The sequence below is a fragment of the Physeter macrocephalus genome, chromosome 16 (assembly GCF_002837175.3).
Source record: "Physeter macrocephalus isolate SW-GA chromosome 16, ASM283717v5, whole genome shotgun sequence".
Lineage (NCBI taxonomy): Eukaryota > Metazoa > Chordata > Mammalia > Artiodactyla > Physeteridae > Physeter > Physeter macrocephalus.
The window spans coordinates 60,973,212-60,991,977 of NC_041229.1; the positions used below are offsets into that span (position 1 = coordinate 60,973,212).

Genomic DNA, 18,766 nt, shown 5'->3' on the forward strand with positions numbered 1-18,766 from the left:
ACGCCTACGAGGTGTGCCCGCGTGCAGGAGCGGCTCTTAAGGAGGTTTGGATGGACAGGAGTGCCCGGAGCTCTCCCGCAAAGGCCACCTTCTGTTTCCTACTTCCCAAAACAATTCCTTTTCAGGAGACTTGATATTTTTTTAGTATCAGGGGGAGAGGGATTTTTTTCGCATTACCCCAAGGTGGCATCACATCAGTGAGTGGTAAGAAGGGACTTGACATTTATTCAGCACCAACTGTGCACTTATCACTGAGCTAGGGATTTTCTCTGGCTGTTTTATTATTATTATTAAAGTTGTGGGAAAATACACAAACATTTACCATCTTAACCAATTTTAAGTGTATAGTTCAGTGGCATTCAATACATTCACATTGTTGTATAACCATTACCACCACCCATGCACAGAACTTTCTTCATCTTGCCAAACTAAAACTCTGTACCCATTAAACAATAATCTCCCATTCCCTCCCCTCAGACCCTGGCAACCACCGTTCTGTTTTCTGTTTCTGTGAGTTTGACTATTTTAGGTGCCTAATGTAAGTGGAATCATACAGTATTTGTCCCTTCGTGACTGGTTTCTTTTACTTAACGTAATGTCCTCAAGGTTCATCCATGTTGTAGCATGTAACAGGATTTCCTTCCTCTTTAAGGCTGAATAATATTCCAGTGTCTGGGTATACTTTTTTTTTTTTTTTTTTTTTTTTTTTGCCGTACGCGGGCCTCCCACTGTTGTGGCCTCTCCCGTTGCAGTGCACAGGCTCCGGACGCGCAGGTTCAGCGGCCATGGCTCACGGGTCCAGCCGCTCCGCGGCATGAGGGACCTTCCTGGACCGGGGCACGAACCCGTGTCCCCTGCATCGGCAGGCGGACTCTCAACCACTGCGCCACCAGGGAAGCCCTGGGTATAGATTTTGATTATCCATTCATCTGTCAATGGATGCTTGGGTGGCTTCCATCTTTTGGCTATTGTGAATAACACTGCTATGTCAGGTTATATTATTTAAGTCACACAACAACTTAGTGATTCAGGGTTTATTACTCATATTACAGAAACGGACACAGAGGCTGAATGGAGTGAGGGGACGTGCTTTAAGTGACGCAGCAGGCATAGGTGCATGAGAGTTAAAGTTCCAGGGAAAATCCTCATTTTAGGGACAGCCAGGAGATAACAGGCTGCCCTGATAGTTCAAGCAGAGGCTTCAGGGGCAGCTGATAGAAATGTGGCTGTAGAGGAGAAAGGAGAAAAGAGGAAGGATGGTAAGGCTAGAAGAATTCTCAATTCCTTATTACTCATTCTTTTTTTTTTTTTGGTCCCTGTATAACTTGAGGTAAAAACATCCGTTGAACTTCACTTAATATTCTGTATAGATTTTGGAAACCTAAAGACACTTCATGCTTCTTTGAAATTTCCAATTCTGTTTTTACGAGAATTTGCTCAGTGAAAGGCTCTCAGGTGATATCTAATGTCCAAATTGTGCTACTGTACCCAGACTTAATTCCAGGAACATAGCCCCAGAAAGCAAAGTGGGAAACAGAGTTAAACAAACAAACAAACAAAAAATGAAAGGAAGAAGAGACTTGTATGTGAGTTTGAAAACACTCAGAAAATGACTCTGCTTCACATCGCTGCAGACCCTTTGTGGTTTCCAGCAGGCACGAAGTAGAACTGTTGGGAGGAGAACTGTAGAAAAGAGCACAGGTCTCATGATAGGGCAGACTGGATTCAGTGCTAGCCTTGCTATTTACTGGTGACATGCCATTTCTCTGAGCATCAGTGTCCTCATCTATTATATGAGGATGTTAATACATACGCCACAGGGTTTCTTTGGCAAATGTTCAATAATATGCACACAGATCAATTAACATAATGCATACATAACTGCAACAGTTCCCACCTTGGCAATTGGCTATAAGACCAAAGTTGCCACTCATTCCAAATTCTCCTCATTCACTGCCAGCACTTTAGTACTGCAGTGTTCTTTTCCTAGTAAGGTGACCCAAATCTTCATTCCTGAAGGTTCAGTATCAATGTTCCTGTCTTTAATGCATTGGCCATTGTTACTGGACAATGGTAACTAGGAATCTCTCCAATTCATATTTTAGGTTTTAGGCATAGTCCTCCTTGCCCCCATTATGTACCAGCAACTCAAGTTCTCTTGGTAATAGGGATAAGTCATTCCAGCTAGCATAGAAACCCCATCCTCTATTTCTTCAGTGGCTGAAGAAGCCCCAAAGAGCCAGGGGATAGTGGCAAATTCCTATTTATTAGAACAGATTTTCTTACTCTGGTGGAAGAGCTTCTCCTTTCTTTACTAGACCCTTCGAACAGTGCTGAGCCCTATGTTGGGGGGGTGGAAAGAAAATGTTCTGTAAATATTGCTAGTTTGATGGTAATAGGGGCCACATCCACCTCCCTTCTTGATTCTCTGAAGAGTGTGTTTATAATGGATATAAAAAATGCCATCACATATTAGTTGTTGATTTTAAGCACATACCAGAATTTATGGGACAACCTTCCTATATCATAGGGTGGGGTTTCCAAATTGCTGCCATACCTGAGCCTTCAGCAGTACATCCCAGAGTTTTATTGGGACAACTTTTTCTGGCTGATGGTGTACATTGTCAGACCACTGCATTCCACAGGGCAATCCCATTATCAGAATTCTTGGAACTGTAAAATCAGTTCCTTGGTTGCAGGTGATATTGTTGGATACACAGATGGTGTAAGTCTAAAAATGGTGGTGCTGGCAGAAGCAATTGAAGATGGAAAATGAATCTGTCTCTGGAACAGTACCTATTTTGTGAGGACAAATTGCTGTTGGTTCAATGTAATTAACATTCCGCTAGAAGACTGTCTAGTTTCTCTTAGAAATAGGGAAAAATCAGGCTTCAGAGTTGGCCTTTTAGGTGCAAGTGTCGGTAGCAGCAGGGATATAATCTCTGCCTGAGCATGGGTTTCTCCTCAAGCTATGTGTTTACCACTACTGATAAAGACACTTGTATAAGAGCCCACTGAACAAGCAACATGTGACTGGGAAGAGGCTGATCAACATCCACAGGATGGGTCATCTTATTTACCTGATTATTGAGTGCCTTCTCTGTGTTGTATGTCCTCTGGTGTGTATTCACATGGGACAAAAATATTTTCACTCTGGACCCTTTCCTAGACGTTCAGTGCATACTTCTATCCATAACTCTTTGTTATCAATCTTTGAATCTTTTATTTTTCAGTCCTGGACCACAGGCCAACCTGTAAGACACAGTCAAGGTGGTATATATATCATCTACATCAATTCATCTTTTTTTTTTTCAAGCAAAGCAGACAACCCCCTGCTTCAAGTTTTGTCCATTGGGAAGATTTTCCTTCACCACTGTCTTGCAGGATGATATGTATTGGATACTAATCTTGTGCACCATATCAAATTCTCTTGAACCCCCTCTTATTCTCTTAGCACCCTACCAGTGCTGGGTTACCACTCCATACACACACTTTCGGATTTGGATGAGACATCACACTGCAGGGTATGGGATCCAGATTTCTGAGCAGCTGTTATAGGCAAATGCCACAAGCAAAAAGTGCAGGGGGTTAGTTCTCCATGAAGTGAACATTGATAGGAGAGATAGGAGATAGTGGGACTGATAAATTCCCTTCCTTTCTCTCCCATGGACTACTTCTAGATGAGGCTCCTTCTTGCAGTTCTGATGAGCAAACCCACTGGCCAAGGAGCTTGTCAGGTCTTTTTTGAAACTCATTATGAATCATTATCCAGTGTGATAATGCATTGAATTGCATTGTTTTGTATTTTTTCCTTGCCTCACTTCCCTTTCCCCCAAGGCTGATTGTCTTGCTTCTCATTTTTCTTACCCTCACTGCCTGCTGAATAAAGGTCACTAATTTAATCATACCTCAGGTTCATCTAGAGGATCTGGTCAATCTTCCTCCAGTATTTGCAATGCCTAAACCCAGTTAGAAACCAGATCACAAGGGAGCCTGGGAAACCCAGCATTCAGGAATTAACCTCTTGCAATAAAGAGGGAGAAGGGATATATTTGAGAGCAAACATGCAAATGACTGGCTCGGTGTTTTATACAGATCATCTTATTTATAACTCTCTAGATAGTCTTATCATCTCAGTTTTATAGAGTGGGTGCTGATGCATTTAGAGTCTAGGTACCTGGCACAGGGTACCTAGTTTAAAAGTCAGGAGTTTAAGTTCTGCTTGATGCCATATACAATGATCTCAACTATAATACAGGCAAGCCTTTTGTTTTTATGTATTTAAGGCCAACGTATCCTTAAAGTCTCAACTCAAACATCATCCTCTTTTACATAAAACCTTCCCTATTCCTCCTTGTCTACTAAAGGAGAGAGTAATAAACCAGTTTAGTTTTTACACACATTTACTCTTTTTTTTGAGGCATAAGCTACTAGAGGATAGGATTGATGCCTATCTAATCTCTGCGTAAAGCACAGTGAATAAAGGGACCCCAAATTTGTGAACCATTTCAAATAATATTGGATAATTTAGATTTTAGAATTAGTAGAATGGGGAGCAGGCTCTCATAAGAAGATAGAATTACACTTAAGTTTCACCTGCCTACTTCCATTTATCATTCATTATCCCATCCCTGATTTGAGAGCTGACCCTTGCATTAGCCGTATTTATTACTTGTAAGGCAAAGAAAGCATCCTAGAATTAGGTGCTGGAAAAGCTAAAGAAAATATTTCATCAGAGAGATGTCAGTATTTCAACAAACAGTTAAGAATTCAGTAAAAAATAATCTCTTTATCCCTAGAAACTGAAATATAAGAAACTCCAACATTTCTAAAATTTCAATGAATGAAAAAATGGTGTGTAATAGGTATAGGAAGGCTTATATTGGGGTGTGGCCCATGGAGGACAGAGATATCGGTATCCTGGTTGAAAGAACCACCTGGAAAACCCCAGGAACTGCTAATAGCCTCAAGCAGACAGAACCTGGAAATATCCTGTTCCCTAATCTGCAGGAAACACTGGAACCTGGAGTGGAATAAAGAGGAGTTAGGACTCACAGATATAGAGAACAAATAGTGGTTACCAGTGGGCGTGGAGGGGAAATATAGGGGTGGGGGTGTGGAGCTTACAAACTACTGGGTGTAAGATAGCCTCAAGAATGTATTGTACAACACAGGGACTATAGACAATATTTTGTAATAACTGTAAATGGAAAGTAACCTTTAAAAATTGTATAAGAAATAAAAATAAATTAAAAAAAAGAGGCGTCAGGACATCCTGCAGTGTAGCCTGACAACTCTACATTGTCTTCTTTTCATGCTAGAGAGAAAGGAAGAGAGGATGGCTTTTCTACAAAATAACTGACCAACTTTCTCAAGACTCTCAAGGTCATGAAAACCAAGGAAAAATTGAGAAACCACCACAGACCAGAAGAGACTAAGGAGACATGATGACTAATTGGGATATAGTACCTACATTGAATCCTGGAACAGACAGAAAACAGACACTAGTGAGAAAACTGGTGAAATCCAAATAAAATCTGAACTTCAGTTGATAGTAATGTACCAACATTAGTCCCTTAGTTTTGACAAATGTACTATGTTTATGTATTATGTTAACATTAAGAAAACTGGGTGAAGGCTATACAGAAATTCTCTACACTATCTTTTTAACTTTTCCATAAATCTAAATTTATCCCAAGATAAAAAGTTTATTTTAAAAGAGCCAAAACTCTGACTCTGAGTGGTAGAGGAAGTGTGGCGTATGGATGGACAATGCAGAAGAGTCCAGGCAGCTTACTGAAGCCTGTTCTCAATTTCCTATTGGAAAGGAAAAGGGAGTATGTATGGAGCTTATATGATGTGTCAAGTTCCTTTCTGAGTGCCTTTCTATTGTAATATAATTCTAACCACGATCCCATGAAATAATCATTATTCCTGGTTTACAAGTGAACCATGAAAGGTTCGAGGAGTTAAAGTCATTTGCTCATTATCACACAGTTGATGAGTGACAGATCCAGAAATAGATCACAGCTTTTCTACATCATGCTTGATGTATGATCCCTGAGGGTATTAACAGGTGACAGATGTTGCTTCATCATTATAACTGTTTTCAACCACCTTCATTCCCTAGGTACAGGCATAAAGTTAGATAGAAAACTTTTCTCCTTTCCAACACACTCTCCACGTTTAAAGCACTTACACATGTCTCTTTGGTTACATGCCTGATTTCTCATTCTCTCTAGAAATGGAAATTCCTTGCAGCCTCTGTTGCCCCAGGAGGACAGACTACATCCCTGTCTCTAACTGTTACCGACCAGGGTTCTTGGCCTTCCCCAGTCAATAGAAATTGACTAGAGGCCAGACAAAAAATTCAAGGAGGCTTTATTGGGGCCGCTGCTGCAGCAGGGGGGAGTGAGAACAAACAACAGGTTCCCTTGCTTGCTCCCTGGAGGGGGGGGCACGTTTGTTCCTTATATGGGGTGAGGGTAGGGGTGGGTCCAGGGGTCACGCCAGAGGGGTGGCTTAGGTGTTTTGCCCACTGCTTAGGTGGTGTGTGCAGGGGGCATGCGCAGTACCCTGCTTTTGCTCCTGACCCCGTTTTTGCTCCAGGCTCTTCAAAAGTGGCAGTTGGGTATTTTTGGTCTCTTTGTAACTTTGGGGTCCAGAATTTGCCCCATCTGGGCATGCACGCAGTTATTTTTAGTCCCGTACAGTTTGTATTTTGTTGCTTGAGGAGAGGTGTGTCCAGGTGCAAGCACTGCAGCACTGCAGCAAAGGGCCCCGGGTCCCAGCCTGTTTCCGAACCGACCTCTTAGTCCCCACCTGCCTTCATTTATCGCCGGGCTATTCGGGGCTGGCTCTTTGGGGAGGAGCAGGCGCACTTCAACCTCCTTCTGGCGGCCCCTGGGAGAAATCGTCAGGATGTACTGCTTGATACTTCCTTCCAAGTCCCATGGCTGCCTGGCCCAGCACTCAGGGACTTCAGGAAGTTCAACGATGAAAATCTCTTGGATTTGCATGCAGATCTCAGCAGACCGGTTATTTCCCTACCTCCATCAGGAGGATTATAAAGTACTGGTCTTTATTGACACAGCAGAAAATGCTTTTCACAAACACGGGTTCAGATGAGAGGAGACGCAAGCTCTGGAGCCATGGTGAGTGCCGGGCCCGGGGGTGTCAGAGCCGGGGCCTGGGGGGAGGGCACTGAGCCTGGAGGCCTCGCACCACTGCCCTCCACCAGCATTTCTGCCTCTGGGCAGCACTAAATGGTCTCTGCTCAGGGCAGGCAACTACCCTCCAGGTCTTCCCATAACCTGAGAGGTGAGAGTTACCTTAAGGCCTCTGCGATCCTCCGCTTTCTTATAACATAATGGGCTTGGGTGGGCATCAGTAATGAGTTCTTTGTTTTTTTTTGTTTTTTTTTTTTTGCGGTGCGCTCACTGTTGCGGCCTCTCTCGTTGCGGAGCACAGGCTCCGGATGCGCAGACTCAGCGGCCATGGCTCGCGGGCCTAGCCGCTCCGCGGCATGTGGGATCTTCCCGGACCGGGTCACGAACCCGTGTCCCCTGCATCGGCAGGCGGACTCTCAACCACTGCGCCACCAGGGAAGCCCAGTAATGAGTTCTTATCACATCAACGTCCTTTCTGAGCTTGACAGTTCCTTGCTGAGAAACATGGTCACCTCATGATAAAAGGAAACACTGATCCTTCTCAGTCCTCAACCAACTAGCCAAACTGACACAACAAGCTCCAGATTCCCCAGATTCACCTGCAGGGGCTGCTCCTTGCACAGGCTGAAGCTGACAGGTTTCCTGCAGCCTACTGTGGGTCTTCTGATTATGGGGCAAAGATAGTCATAAAGGATAGACTCTGCCTTAATTTGGGGTCCAGCTGCGTGAGCAAACCTCCCCTTAGGCAGCATATTCTGACAAGTTCGAACAGGCATAGAGGGCTCACTTTCTAGCTCATCCTTAGCTAACTCAAGGTGAGAAGCCTAGTAGCTATGTAACAGCTGATCAGAGTTAACGTTCATTAAGGGATTAGGAATTCGTGGTGACCTTATTTAACCTCAGCACAACTCAGTGCGAGAAATTTCCCTTTCACAGGTGAGAACGTTAGGACAGAGAAGTGTTAAGAAATTTGCCCGTGGTCATACAGTTAATCAGTAGTAAAGCCAGGATTTAAACTCAGGCGGTCTGGGTCTGGAGCACATACTTCTACTCTGTACTGCCTACCCTGGATAAGGTATATGTAAGATGCCAACCTATCCCAGCCTCTGAAATGCTAATGTGACAAGACTCACGATTTTAATAGAACATCCATTATTTATGCTATTTAAGACATTCAAGGAAGTTAAAGAAATATCACATTTACAGACATATCAGACATCCTTAGCAGATTTATCTTTGTTAATCCTGGAGGGAGAATCATAGAAGGCTGTGTTACAACGTCTTCATAGGTACTGGTGATTTCCACAAACAGGCCTCTAAACCAGATTGATTCTACCTATCTACCTACCTACCTACCTATCTACCTAGCTATCATTTTAACTTAAATATTATTCAGTACTAGAGACATTTTTGATCCATTCTAGACCCTGGCATCTCTTCCTAAATAACCAGGCTTCACCAGTTAAATCTAATCAAGGATTTTGGTCGACAGCTTTTGAAATGAGGCAACACTTATATAGTCAGATTTGAAGGGGATCTCCTGTTTAAAAACATTTAAAGAGATCAAGAAAAGAATTTTAAAAAGACTGATGGGATCAGATTTATTTAATAATCATGATTTTTTTTTCCATATGGATCCCAAATCTATAAACAAACTAAGACTTTTAGAAGAATTCCAGTTTTATTCCTTTGCTCAGATTTCACTGCAATTTCATTGATAGCTTTCAGGATTTAAGTCTTGAATTAAAGTAGTGGCCTCTGAGCATCTCTTAGTTGATATATATTGTGGGGTGGACATCTCTCCACACATTCCTTCTTCAGCCCTAGAACATAATAAAGCTTAACACTTCTAGAAAGCAGCAGGAGATGGAGGGGGTCTGAGTTGTTTCTGAGGAGCTGGAGCCCCTGCAGACAGGTAGTGGCTTCCCAGTTACAGGTGCCCGACCTAGACAGGTTTGTGCTAAGCTTATTTCCAAGCAGAGAAGTATTAGAGCTAATCTTGACTAAAGCACAACAGTATCAAGGGCTTGGGGAAAACTTGGATCCCCATCTCCTGATAGTTTTTGCTAGGCTAGGACTGCAGTGTCAGGGCCTATTTTTCTGTAACCTCCCTTTTGGCCCTAGGCCTGGGGCTCCTTCAGTCCCAGGACTCAGCTGGCAAATCCAGAGGCTTAAAGCCTTATATCCCCTTGGGCATTAGTTGCCATAGGAATCTTCTTGTGGGAAGAGGGTCTCCAACTTTCTCTAAGCTGGGTCATTTCTTTTTGGTGGCTCATAATTTGGCCTTGAACCATCTGGGGACAGACTTCCTCGATTAGATAAATATAATCTTTGCACTATTCCTGGTCTTCTGGAACCTGGATGAGTAAAATGGTGGAGGGGCAGAGAGTGTAGTTTAATTTTTTTTTCGCTCATCCGTGAAAGGGTCTGCTATGCATTGATTCTCTCTCTCCATCTCTTTCTTTCTTTCATTGTTTCCTCCCGCAGGTAGTTTTATCACGTTTTTCTTTTGCTCTCTCAGGAGATTACTTCTTTGAGGAGAACGTTCTTCTTCCTAAGCCATAAGCCTGTAACTAAACTCATGCAGTGTGCAATACAGAAATTGTCAATAAGCACGTGGGCCCTTTATAGTCTTAGAACTTCAAGAATTGATGCATATAAGCAGTCTGGGAGGAGGTAGGAGTGGTAAATGAGATCTTATAAATCTGTAATCCTATTTCATCTTCTTCGGGGATGAGAATTTGCAGCTTTCATAATATTAATAACCATCATAGCTAGCAGACAGAGGCAGCATAACACGGTGCTTAGGAATGTAGGCTCTTAAGTACAGCACAGGGAACTTGACTCAATACTCTGTAATAACCTAAATGGGACAAGAATTTGAAAAGTGATAGTATATGTGTATGTATAACTGAATCACTTTGCTGTACACCTGAAACTAACACAGCATTGTAAATCAACTACATTCCAATATAAAATAAAAATTAAAATAAATAGAAATTAGAGGAAAAAAAGAATGTGGGATCTGGAATCCGACTGCTTAGATTTAAACCCTGGCTCATCCACTTTCTTACTTCATGATCTTGGGCAAGTTATTCAACCACTTGGTACCTCAGTTTTCCTATATGCAGAATGGGAATGGAAATGGTTCCTACCTCATAAGGCAGTACATACTTGATAAATATCAAGCATTATTATTTTTAAGGGCTTATTATGTGCCAGGCACTATGCTAAGTGCTTTGCATGTATTCTCAATCTCTATATTGATTTCAAGAGACAAATATTATTTTCAAAGATTTTAGAGAGGAGAGTGCTGAGGGATGGACACATGCATGAGCTTTAGAGTCAAATGGGATGTTCTTGAAGTCTGTCTCTTCTGCTTCCTCTTAATGGGGTCACTGACAGGTTTCCTCCTCTCTGAGGCTCTATTTTCTCATCTAGGGAAAGGGGATGATGCCAACCACAGGCTTTGGAAGGAGGTGGACGTCATGAGATAAGGGGCATGAAAATCCTAGGTGTCTCTGCTTATTGTTACATTTTAATAAATGCCTACCGTGTGCTAAACAGTTTATAGTCTTTCCCATGTTCACAACCACTCTGTGAAGTCAATGTTATTGTGTTTTTTTTTTTTTTTTTGCATGATAAGGGCACAACTTTTGGTGAACTCCTTGTCACCCTGCAGCATTAGAACAGGGGGAGGAGGATGCAGCCTCCCTTGTATCACACACTGCTGAATTCTTGGGTGCAGGTGGGCTGTGCAAGGTAAATTGGCCATTGCATTCAGATGATGAGTCACAACCTGTGTGAAAAGGTTGGAAGAACTGGGAGTGATGGAAGCAGAGAGGCCTGGCTGGACTGGTTTGAAGGCCACTTCCTTCAGCGTATGACTTCACTCTGGTCTCAAACCTCTGCATCTGCTTTAAAGGGAGATGGGATTGGAGGGAGGGGACAGAAAAACTGGCCTTTAAATTATCCTGAGGACAAAGGATCTAATAACCACAAAGTGCCAGAATTGCATTTTTTTATATGAAGCAGTTAAGCGAATAGCCTTTGTCTTTAGGCCAGCTTGGATTTAAATCCTGGATCTATCACTTAACATCATGACCTTGGGAAAGTTACTTAGCCTCTCTGAGACCCAATTTCTTCATCAGAAAATGGGAAAATATCCCATAGGGTCAGAGGATTAAGGAAGCATATGTGTAGAGAGCATTTATAAAAGACAAATGTGTTGTTTCCTGACTCTTACTATTATTTAGTAAAAAAAATAAATAAACTTAGGACCTTGAAGAAGTGTCAGAAAGCAAGAGACCTGGCAAAAAGGGGAAAAAATAGGGTAAGGCAAGGTGTATTTAACTCCAGCACAGTGATGCAGGGATCTCTAGGGACCACAGAGAAAGAGGATGTCCGAGTTGCTTGAGAAGGTCCAAATGCTTGAGAAGCCCGTTCTATTTTTCATGTGGGATTGTGGGCACTTGGTTGTCATTTTACGCTGCTGTGGACAGAAGCTTTGTGAAAAACTATATGATGCCATATGGAATGACAGTCCATGAAAACATTGCTCTCAGGTGGGCCTCAAGCTGCTATTTTTGTATGGGTTAAGTTGCATCTGGAGAAAAAGCCTTTCCGTTTGGGCTCTGGCCTATCAGATAATGTATGTCTTGCCTGACAGTTTGGGAAATGTTTCAGAGCTTTCTGATAGCACATGGCCTTGAGAATCAGAGCTGAGCTGAGATCAGGATCATTCACTTTGGCTTACAGCAAGTTATTCAGCCTGAGACTTGGCTTCTTACTCTGAAGATGGTAGGGAACATTCTTACTCAGTGTCTGAACATAGTCGATAGATGATAGCAATTACTCTTACTATCATTGTGAATAATCATTATCAGAAACCAGTTGGTGGAATCGCACATGCTCATATTGGAACAAATAAGTGCATTTCTTTAGGGGACTCCTGCTTTACGTGAGCTTTCATTGCTATATGCTGTTTCCTGGCACAGTTCTTGACACATAATGGAAAGTCAGTTTAGTAAGATGGTGATTGTAAAACATAAATCAAACCATCTATTCATTCCTTCAATAAATAGACATAAAGTTGAGTGGAGGGAGGCAGACAGAAAAGAGTATATATAGATTGATAATGCATGATATATACAGGCAAAATCAGGATAGTGGTTATCATTGAGAGGATGGAGTGACTGGAAGGGGTAACAGGGGAATTCTGGGAGGCTGACAATATTCTGTTTCTTGATCTGGGTGCTTGTTACATGGGTGTGCTCACTGTGAGGAAATCCATCAAGTTTTACATTTAGGAGATGTAGGCTTTTCTATGCGTATTTTATATTTCAACAAAAAAGACATTTTAAGAATTATCAAATATGGTAAGTTTGAGTAGAATGATAGCTTATGAGTAACATTTATAAGGCTTAGGGGAGAGGTGACTGTATAGGCTATAGATGTCGGATGAACAAGGTCCTTCCTCTTCTGGACCCAGTATAAAGATCTTACTTAGACCTGATCCTGCAGCATCAGGGACCAGTGAGGATCATTAAACAAAGTTATGGTAGGAGATATATTCCTGAAACAAATATGATCACTGTGTTTCCTTCCCAGGCGCATACTCATTTCAATGTCCATGCTTGCCTTTTCTTCAGTATTCTGATCATGATTCGAATGGAAATTTAGAAGATGAATCAGAATACAGAAATACTGAAGAAAGTGGGATAGTTAGGAGGCTGTTATAATATCAGGGGAAATGATGGTGATTTTGGCTAGATTATTTTCATTGGGATCTGAAAGGAGGGGATAGTTCAAAGTTGACTTGGGGAACGTATTACAGAGTGAAAAGAGATTCTAGTTTGTTTGTTTGTTTGTTTTTTCCTGGAGTTTTCATGGATAACAGGAAAGGGAGGAAGGCCCAACAGGTCTTAGAGGGTGAACTCGGGGGAAAGGGGAATTATAATTTGTGGTTCTGCTGGACGTTCAATTTACAATGTACACCAATGCACACCAATGTGAAGATACTTAATAGACAAATGGAGACAAACTTTCCCATTGCAGAGGAAAGAAGTTGGGGAGGGTTTGCAGCCCAAAAGTGTTATGTGAAGTAATGTACACACTACACTCTGGGCTCCTTGCTAAATGTTATTAACCCTGGGGTTCTGGAAACTCATGATTCTCTGCCTGGCTCTGTAGGTGATGCCCCTCCAGACCTGTCAGCTTCACCCTCCAGCCCCCAACTCTGGGGAACTTCAAAGCACTTGGTGCTGTCATAACAGCTTTTATGATAAGAGGGATGAAAAAAAAAAGATATTTAAGAGAAAAGTGCCTTCTAATTAAGCCCGTGGTCATAGGACTGTCTCAAAGGCAAGGTCAGAAGAAAATGTACAAGTTTAAGCAGCCAGTGAGGTGGAGGTGGGACTGGGTAAGAAGGAGTTTAACAAAAGTGAATTCATCTCAGTTCCCATCTTGTTTACCAGATTTAGCTTCAAAGAACTGTGGAATACTTCCTCTAGGCCAACCCACCTTCACGGGAGAGAAATTTGTCACTGTTGAGCACATTGGAAAGAACCTTTGTGCTCCAAAGGCTTTTCCAGAAAAGAAACACAGAAAATGTTGGTTCTTTAACAGCACCAGAGGAAAAAACAACCAGCCTCCTCAGAGGGTGGTTTTGAAAATACATCATTTGTTTGAATGTGTCTCTTTTGTTAACAGGTAGTTCACACTATGGCAAACCTGTCTCTAAGAATAAATAGAAATGGAGTCTAAACTGCTTGTCCCTAATATCATACTAAATTTAAACAGAAAATTATTCTCCCTTCTTCATTATTTATTTTGAGAATACAGTCTGGAGATAGGCTTTTGGGTATAGCTTAAGTGAGAAAGCAGGTTGTTTAGGCCAAAGAGAGAATAGATACTGAGTGGTTAAAGCAATAAGCAGAGATTAGCTCATAAAATTTATTCAGTATCACTTTATTCAAGGAGAAGATTAAATTATACAGAAAATGGAGGGAATGGAGCTCCTCAGAGGAATGAGTCTTCTCTCATGGCCTGAGAAAGGGTGATGGGGCAGCTCTTCCTTTCCAGCCCTTAGTACTTGGTAGGGACTTTATAAGTGATGATCAAATGAATGAATGCTTCTTACATATAGGGTGGACAACTCCCTCCTGGAATCACTATGTTTTCCTGCAACACCAGCACTTCTGGTCATTCTACCTTCCTCCTCACTGGCTTCCCAGGTCTGGGAGCTTCTCATCATTGGGTTTCCGTCCCCATCAACCTCATCTGTGTGGTTTCCATCCTGGGTAAGAGTATCATCCTCTTCCTGATCCGCATAGATCCAGCTTTACATGAACCCATGTACATCTTCCTGTCCATGCTGGCAGCCTCTGATCCGGGCCTCTGTGCCTCCACCTTCCCCAACATGGTGCAGCTCTTCTGGCTGGGTGTTTGTGAGTTGCCCTTCAATCTTTGTGCGGCACAGATGTTCTTCATCCACACCTTCACCTATGTGGAATTTGGTGTGCTGCTGGCCATGGCCTTTGATCGCTTTGTTGCCATCCGGGACCCTCTGCACTATGCCTCAGTTCTTACCCACTCAGCCATGGCCAAAGTGGGGCCTGCCATCCTGGTGAGGGCCATCCTGCTCAGTCTCCCAGGACCCATCCTCCTGCGGTATCTGCTCTTTCCCCAGATCAGTGTACTCTCTCACTGTTACTGCCTGCACATGACCTTGTAGGTTTGGCCTGCTCAGAAACTCAGGTCAACAGCCTGGTTGGCCTGGTCTCCATCCTCCTCTCTTTGGGCTTTGACTCTTCCTTCATCATACTCTCCTATGCCCTGATCCTACGGACCGTGCTGAGCATTGCATCACCTGGGAAACGACTAAAGGCACTCAACATGTGTGTCTCACACCTCTGCATTGTTCTCACCTTTTACTTGCCCAAATTGGGGCTGTCTGTGTTGTACCGAGTAGAGAAGCACAGCTACCCTGCTCTGGCAGTGGTTATGGCCAACCTGCACTTCTTGGTTCTGCCCTTCATGAACACCACTGTCTACTGCATCAAGTCTAAACAGATCTGTCAGGGCCTCCTCAAGCGCTTCCAGCAGAAAAGGGTTGAGGTCTCGTCGTGCAGCAGAAGGGCACAGTGGCACACAACCCCTGGGGGTCAACCTGGATCTTGGGGGAGGATTAGTGGTGGAGTTAACTTTTGAGGTTTCTGAATGTTTCAGATCTTACCACTGAGCCTTTTGTGGGGCAGCACCAGCTTCTATAATTACAGTTTTGGGGGACTGAGATCATTGGAAAGCATATAGAAGTATCATCTTGGTAATCCTCTTGTTGCTCTGATCAGAGTTGAACTATTTCATACTCATATATACTGTAACATCTCCTTGCCTAGGGGACTCACTGAGAGGATGTGTGTGCATATCTATTCATGCAGGTACTTCTATCCTTTTCCCCACTGGAGTCTACCCCCGACCCATTTCATTTCAAACCTAAGGAAGAACTATATTTCTATTCTATTTTGTATAATAAGAATATTATGTGTAAGTAAGCTATATTCACCTTAATACTAGCCCTCTTCTCCCACATTTAATATTAACCAGCTCATATACCAAGAAATAGAAAAGGGGAGTGGTTGGCGGGAAACGCGTAGGATAATACTGTACCTGCTGAGTTCATTTAGCACCTATTTATACCTTAGGGAGTGGCCGTTTTCTCTTGGTTCTCTTCATGTGTGTCTCTGCTTTGAGCTAGAGAGAAAGTTTGGTGTTGCCAAGCCCAGGAAAGCTGCTCACTCTCCATTTAGATTTTCTTGTGATTAAGTATTGATATTTGAAATTATGGTTAGGTCCACTTTCTGAGCCTGCATTAGAGCCCACATGAGGAAAAAGTCCACATTTGTTGCTAGATTCCATCGTTTTTTTAAGAAAGAATTTCACCTAGTATTTATAAAATGTCTATCTCTAAAACTGCCAACCCTATCAGGTATGATTAGTAAAGAGTTAAATATTAATTTTCACATTCTGATGTCACTACTTAGTAACTGCATAATGGGTGAGCCATTCCCATGCATGAGAAAATGAAAGGAATTCCTTCAGCATTAACAGCTCCTATCTTTCAGGTCTTTATTAATTTTTTTCTTCCTTCCTGAGGGGAGTTCTTTTTATTGATTCATTTTTTTAAAAAAGCCAGTTTATTGAGGTATGATTGGCATATTAAAAGCTGTGCATGTTTAGTGTATACAGCTTGATGGGTTTGGCGATAAGAGGTCTACTGTACAGCATAGTCCCTGTCGTTAACAATACTGTATTGTATCTTATTCTAAGAGGGTAGATCTTGTGTTCCTATCAAATATAGAAATAATAATAAATAAAAAAGGCAAAAGGAAACTTTTGGAGGTGATGGATATGTTTATGGCATAGATTGGGTTGATAGTTTCACAGAGCCCTTAATTTTATTGGTGTCATCTACTTGATATTTTTGAGATGTGAATCCTATCATTCTGACTGAACACATATCACAGGAGGCTGGATAGGTTTGCAACAATGTACACTTTAGCCATTTGCCTTTATTTATTTATTAAATTGAAATATAGTTGATTTACAATGTTATGTTTGTTTCTGGTGTACAGCAAAATGATTCATTTATACACACACACATATATATTCTATTTCATATTCTTTTCCATTAAAGTTTATCACAAGATATTGAATATAGTTCCATGTTCTATATAGTAGGACTTTAAAAAAATCTATTTTATATATAGTAATTTGTATCTGCTAATCCCAAACTCCTAATTTATCCCTCCCCCCATTCCCCTTTGGTAACCATAAGCTTGTTTGCTATGTCTGTGAGTCTCTTTCTGTTTTGTAAATAAGTTCATTTGTATCATATTTTTAGATTACACATATAAGTAATATCATATATTTATCTTTGTCTGAATTACTTAGTATGATAATTTCTAGGTCCATTCATGTTGCTGCAAATGACATTATTTCATTCCTTTTAATGGCTGAATAGTATTCCATTGTGTGTGTGTGTGTGTGTGTGTGTGTGTGTGTGTGTATCTGTATATTACATCTTTATTCATTCATCTGTCAATGGACATTTAGGTTGATTCCATATCTTGGCTATTGTAAATAGTGCTACTATGAGCATAGGGGTACATATACCTTTTTGAATTATACATTTGTCTGGGTATATGCCCAGGAGTGGGATTGCTGGATCATATGGCAACTTTTTAGATTTTTAAGGAATGTTTGTACTGTTCCCTATAGTGGCTATACCAATTTATATTCCCACCAACAGTGTAGGAGGGTTCCTTTTTCTCTACATCCTCTCCAGCATTTAACATTTGTAGACTTTTTGGTGATGGCCATTCTGACTGGTGTGAGGTGACACCTCATTGTAGTTTCAATTTCATTTCTCTAATAATTAGCTATGTTGAGCATTTTTTCTTGTGCCTATTATTGGCCATCCATATTCTTTGGAGAGATGTCTGTTTATGTCTTCTGCCCATTTTTTTGATTGGGTTGTTTGGGTTTTTTTTTATATTGAGCTGTATGAGCTATTTGTTTATTTCGGAAATTAAGCCATTTTTCGTCACATTGTTTGCATATACCTTCTCCCATTCCATAGACTGTCTTTCTGTTTTCTTTATGGTTTCCTTTGCTGTGCAAAAGGTCATAAGTTTGATTAGGTTTCATTTGTTTGTTTTTACTTTTATTTCTATTGCCTTGGGAGACTGACTGAAGAAAACATTGCTACAATTTATTTCAGAGAAAGTTTTGCCTATATTCTCTTCTAGGAGTTTTATGGTGTCATGTCTTATATTTAAGTCTTTAAGCCATTTTGAGTTTATTTTTGTGTATGGTGTGATTTAGTGTTCTGAACTTCATTGATTTGCATGCAGCTGTCCAGCTTTCCCAACACCACTTGCAGAAGAGACTATCTTTTCTCCACTGTATATTCTTGCTCCTTTGTTGAAGATTAATTGACTGTAGGTGTGTTGGCTTTCTGTTCTGTTCCACTGATCCATATGTCTATTTTTGTGCCAGTACCACACTGTTTTGATTACTGTTGCTTTGTGGTATTGTCTGAAGTCTGAGAGGGTTATGCCTCCAGCTTTGTTCTTTTCCCTCAGGATTGCTTTGGTAAGTCTGGGTCTTTTATGGTGTCACATAAATTTTAGGATTATTTTCTCTAGTTTGGTGAAAAATGTCATGGGTAATTTGATGGGGATCACATTAAATCTATAGATTGTTTTGGGTAGTATGGTCATTTTAACAATATTAATTCTTCCAATCCAAGAGCATGGGATATCTTTCCATTTTTAAAATCACCTTCAATTTCTTTTATCAATGTTTTTTACTTCCTAGCATACAAATCTTTAACCTCCTTGGTCAGGTTTATTCCTACATATATATTTTTTTGATGTGATTGTAAAAGGGATTTTTTTTTTACTTTCCCTTTCTGTTATTTCATTGTTAGTGTAAAGAAATGTGACAGATTTCTGTTTGTTAATCTTGCATCCTGCTGCTTTGCTGGATTCGTTTGTCAGTTCTAGTAGTTTTTGTGTGGAGTCTTTAGGGTT

The 18,766-nt window shown here is 41.3% G+C and overlaps 1 protein-coding gene across 1 annotated transcript; it reads left to right on the plus strand.

Annotated features, from left to right (window-relative positions):
- The first annotated feature begins 14,310 nt into the window (after positions 1–14,310).
- LOC102973941 (olfactory receptor 51H1-like) lies at positions 14,311–15,380 on the plus strand. The gene is given in 2 exon segments (XM_024118733.2): positions 14,311–14,890; positions 14,893–15,380. Coding segments are annotated over 2 exon segments (1,035 nt in total). The 5' UTR covers positions 14,311–14,343.
- Positions 15,381–18,766: the final 3,386 nt, after the last annotated feature.